The sequence below is a fragment of the Etheostoma cragini genome, chromosome 5 (genome assembly GCF_013103735.1).
Source record: "Etheostoma cragini isolate CJK2018 chromosome 5, CSU_Ecrag_1.0, whole genome shotgun sequence".
Lineage (NCBI taxonomy): Eukaryota > Metazoa > Chordata > Actinopteri > Perciformes > Percidae > Etheostoma > Etheostoma cragini.
This window is the reverse complement of record NC_048411.1, coordinates 2,214,431-2,218,307: the sequence shown is the minus strand read 5'-3', so window position 1 is coordinate 2,218,307 and position 3,877 is coordinate 2,214,431. Positions and strand designations below refer to the sequence as shown.

At 46.2% G+C, this 3,877-nt stretch overlaps 1 protein-coding gene across 2 annotated transcripts in view; it reads right to left on the bottom strand.

Annotated features, from left to right (window-relative positions):
- isl1 (ISL LIM homeobox 1) overlaps nucleotides 1–3,444 on the bottom strand; it is a 6,834-nt gene extending 3,390 nt beyond the window's left edge. Inside the window, exons 1-4 of one of the 2 annotated variants that reach the window (XM_034872666.1) lie at nucleotides 3,230–3,444; nucleotides 2,654–2,843; nucleotides 1,352–1,611; nucleotides 33–316 (exon numbers count right to left, since the gene is read on the bottom strand). In XM_034872666.1, the coding sequence (XP_034728557.1) occupies nucleotides 33–316; nucleotides 1,352–1,611; nucleotides 2,654–2,843; nucleotides 3,230–3,257 (762 nt within the window). In that variant the 5' untranslated portion in view covers nucleotides 3,258–3,444. Of the gene's footprint in view, nucleotides 1–32; nucleotides 320–1,351; nucleotides 1,612–2,653; nucleotides 2,844–3,229 lie in introns of both variants that reach the window. The other variant, XM_034872665.1, reaches the window with a different exon arrangement.
- Between the last annotated feature and the right edge of the window lie 433 nt (nucleotides 3,445–3,877).

Below are 3,877 nucleotides of genomic sequence, written 5' to 3'. Positions count from 1 at the left end.
CCCCCCCCCCCCCCCCCCCCCAGTCTTATTACCGTCTTATCGTTGGGCTGTTGCTGCTGCAGCTGCTTCATCAGGATGCTCCTCTTCTTGTCCTTGCACCGCTTGTTCTGGAACCAGACCCGGATGACCCGCGGGCTGAGGCCGGTCATCTCCACCAGCTGCTCCTTCATGAGGGCGTCAGGCCTCGGGTTGGCGTTATAGCAAGTCCGCAGCGTGTGCAGCTGCTTCTCGTTCAGCACCGTCCGGACCCGGGTCGTCTTCTCGGGCTGTTTGTGCACGTGAGGCCGCAGCGCGGGCTGCCGGGCCGAGATTGGTTCTGCTGTTAAGAAAGGACGGGAAAAAACCCAGGGGACAGGGTAACATTAATGCATCTGTCTGTCCCAGATAACAACGTCAACTTGTGTGTGAAAATGTGTATTTTGCCATACACGGTCCTGCAACACGATGCACAACTTTATCAATTACTCCGCATACAACACCCTGATAGACACCTTTAAGTCTTAGTCATGCTTTACAAACGCAATGTTTCTTATGTCATGCCACCTTTTTTTTACATAATAAAAGTAAAATTATACATGCTACATGTTTCCAATGTGCGTAAATGAGTGCTATGGTAAACTGCCTTTAAATGCACCATACTTGAGGAGAACAGCGCAGTTCTGATGGACTAATCAGATCCGAGGTCAGCACATACATTAAAAGCCACTATAGGGCAAGCTGGCGATACGGCGAAATAACCCTGCAACCCTTTTCTAGACATGCAGAGCACCGCACAGCATCAGACCCAACGCGTCCCGGACGCACAGGCCCCCTTTCCAGCAGTGATAACTTGGTGTATTTCTGACAGCAGCGCCCGCTGTATCTAATCTACCGAGCCTGCATGGCCTGGCTGGACAGAGGTATGCATGCAAAAGACAAAACCGCCTTAGGAGACAAAGCAGAAGCAGTCCAACATCAGAGAGTAAAGCAGAGAAGCTCCACTTGTAAGTTAATAGCACATGGCGCAGCTTCCCTGTGACTGCATGACATTTACATTCAGACAGAGATCAAACCTGGCACTAAATCACTCTGACATTACAGTAGGAGTGTGGAGAAGACTGCGCACACAGTGCCAATGTGAAACGCAAGAGGTGCATGTCATTTTGATGTCTTATGGAGAGTCAGCTCAGAAAGTCCTTTATTTTATTTTTTAACGGGCACCGGCCCAAAATCCAATTACGGGAAAAGGCATCGGAACTTCGGGCAAAATAGAAGAAAATCACAGCCAGATACGCCGAGGAGCAAGTTAAAGAATATGGTTTCCAGCTGCAAAAGTCCCAGTCTCCCAGCATGCACTCCTCGGGACTTTTACCTGCCATCTGCAGCGGTCTGGCGGGGTGCAGCGGGCTGAGCGGGTCTCCAGCGCCCAGGCTGGCCCGCTCCACCACGTCGTGGTCGGCCCGGCAGAAGAGGCCGTCCTCCCGCAGAGCGAACTCGTCCCCCGGGATGAGCTGCCGGCTGCAGGCCACGCAGCGGAAACACTCGATGTGGTAGACCTTGGAGCGGGCCCGCATCACGAAGTCGTTCTTGCTGAAGCCAATGTTGCATTTCGCGCATTTGATCCCGTACAACCTGCGGGACAAGCGCGCGTGCACACACACACACACAAACACACACACACACAAACACACACACACACACACGGTCCGATCAGTTGGAGTTGCAGCTCAGTCATTTACACAAATCTAATTATAATTATAAATGTATATAGGCTACAGTGTGACCGAAATAACACGATTGATGATTTGGCTCAATAATTAATCTACAAATAACAAAATAATAATAATAGTAGGCTAGTAATAACAATAATAGTAATAATACTAGTAATGATACTACAATAGTTTAATAAAATATCAAACATTTCTTTTATATTAGCCTAATTATAGAACATTAATTATGATTTATATTATTATAATTATAATAATAATAATAATAATAATTATTATTATTATTATTATTATTATTATTATTATTGGTAGCCTAGTATAACATCAGTAGTATAGCTGTAGCAATGTAAGTCTGTTTATGATATCTGCCTATCTAATATAATATATTTCTATGAATTTTTGTTGTTTTTTCTGACTGGCCCTTTCCACCAGTGGGACTTATTTTATTACAACACAGCAGCCAACCAGGTGAAGTCTGCTCAAGTTTAAGTCTAAGAAGTGTGAACGTGCTGATAACGCCACACCCGTGAGGTGTTTCCAGACTGAATCTGAAAAATAGCTCAAATGTGTGTTTATGATTTTGCATCGGACACATGGATTCCCTAATGTGTTGTGTTGCTTGTAAATGTTTTTTTTTTTTTTTTTTAATGCGTCTGATGTCATAACAGAAGACACTGAAAAAGACATGGATGCTCGGTCATTGTTTTAGCAGTGAAAAATAATTATAATCATGATGTTTAAAAACATAGGATTAATAAAATTAACCCATCCATTTCAGGGCTCCACGTGACTTGAATCAGTCCGAATAATATTATCAATCTGATATTGTAAAATAGCCGTCATAATTTCTTTTCAAATCGCCGCCTAGTTCCAGCTAATTCAGTGTATCTGAGGGTCCCCTGTCCTGGCCCGGCCCGGCCCGGCCCGGCCCGTCCCGGCCCTCCTACCTGATATAATCCCGTTTACAGTACGTCTTTCCGTCCCTGACGAAGCACGTGCACGACTCGTCCAGGTACTGGCTGCACTCGGCGCATTTGAGACAAGCGGCGTGCCACTCCAGGTCCGGGGAGACCCGCAGGATGTACTGGTCGTGGATCTGGTTCCCGCAGCCCACGCACAGAGACACCAGCCGCTTCTCTGCAAGAGCAGCATCACACACACACATCACACACACTTCCCTGGCCGCTGCAACAGTCTACCAAACGGCCTGCAAATAACTGAAGAGGCTACTGCAAGGTTACTATAATTATCATTATTATGATTATTATTATTATCATGATTTCTTTTCATGATGATATTATGTAATTAATATTATACGCTAAATGAGCTATTACTTTTCGATAGTCTGATTGAAAAAGTCTGTCAGATCTAAAGCTTGACTGATACTTAATTTCTGACTTTTATGGCACCAAATGCTTGAAAAGGCCAGTTCTGTCTACAGCCAGCAAAACACAACATCAACTCTCAAGTTTGGGATGAATTAAGTTCCATGAACGCATCCCAACGCCGAGCTGGTGTCTTACTTTTCGGCGGGTCCCCCATGTCTCCCATGTCCACAAAGTAAGGCGATATTAGGTCCACTGTCACGGCGGGCTGCGGCGCCTGGAAGCCTGGATGTGTCCTCCGCTGCCGGGGCTTGCCGGGCCAGGGGCTGTGCTGTCCGGCTCGGAGAGGGAGTGTGTGTGTATAGTGTGTGTTGCCGGTGTGTGTGGAGCTCTGATCCTGACAAGCGGCGGGGCTGACGTAGGACGGCAGCACGTCATCTGCACGAGCAGCTGATTGGCTGGTGCGACCCTGACCAGCACTAACCGATCACGCACACACACATACACACACGCACGCACACGCGCGCGCACTGGCACACTTATTGCTGCATATGATTTGTTTTCAAGCTTTGCTTTGCTCTTTTCTGTTCTGTTAATCTTCTCTCTGATTCGTTAGTGGGCTGCTGGTGCTGAGCGGACTTGTTGTTTCCATGGTCAGCCGAGTGTTGTCCATACAGGACAACACACTTCATTTGTATTTTTATTATGTTTTTAACTTTCAGTGTGAACGGGACATAAATTGGATCATATAATGGAGACATTCCTGGACATTCATTCTTGAACAAGGTCGCACAGGATATGGATTATATCATATTGGAGTCGATTTAACAGTCATAATTATTAAAG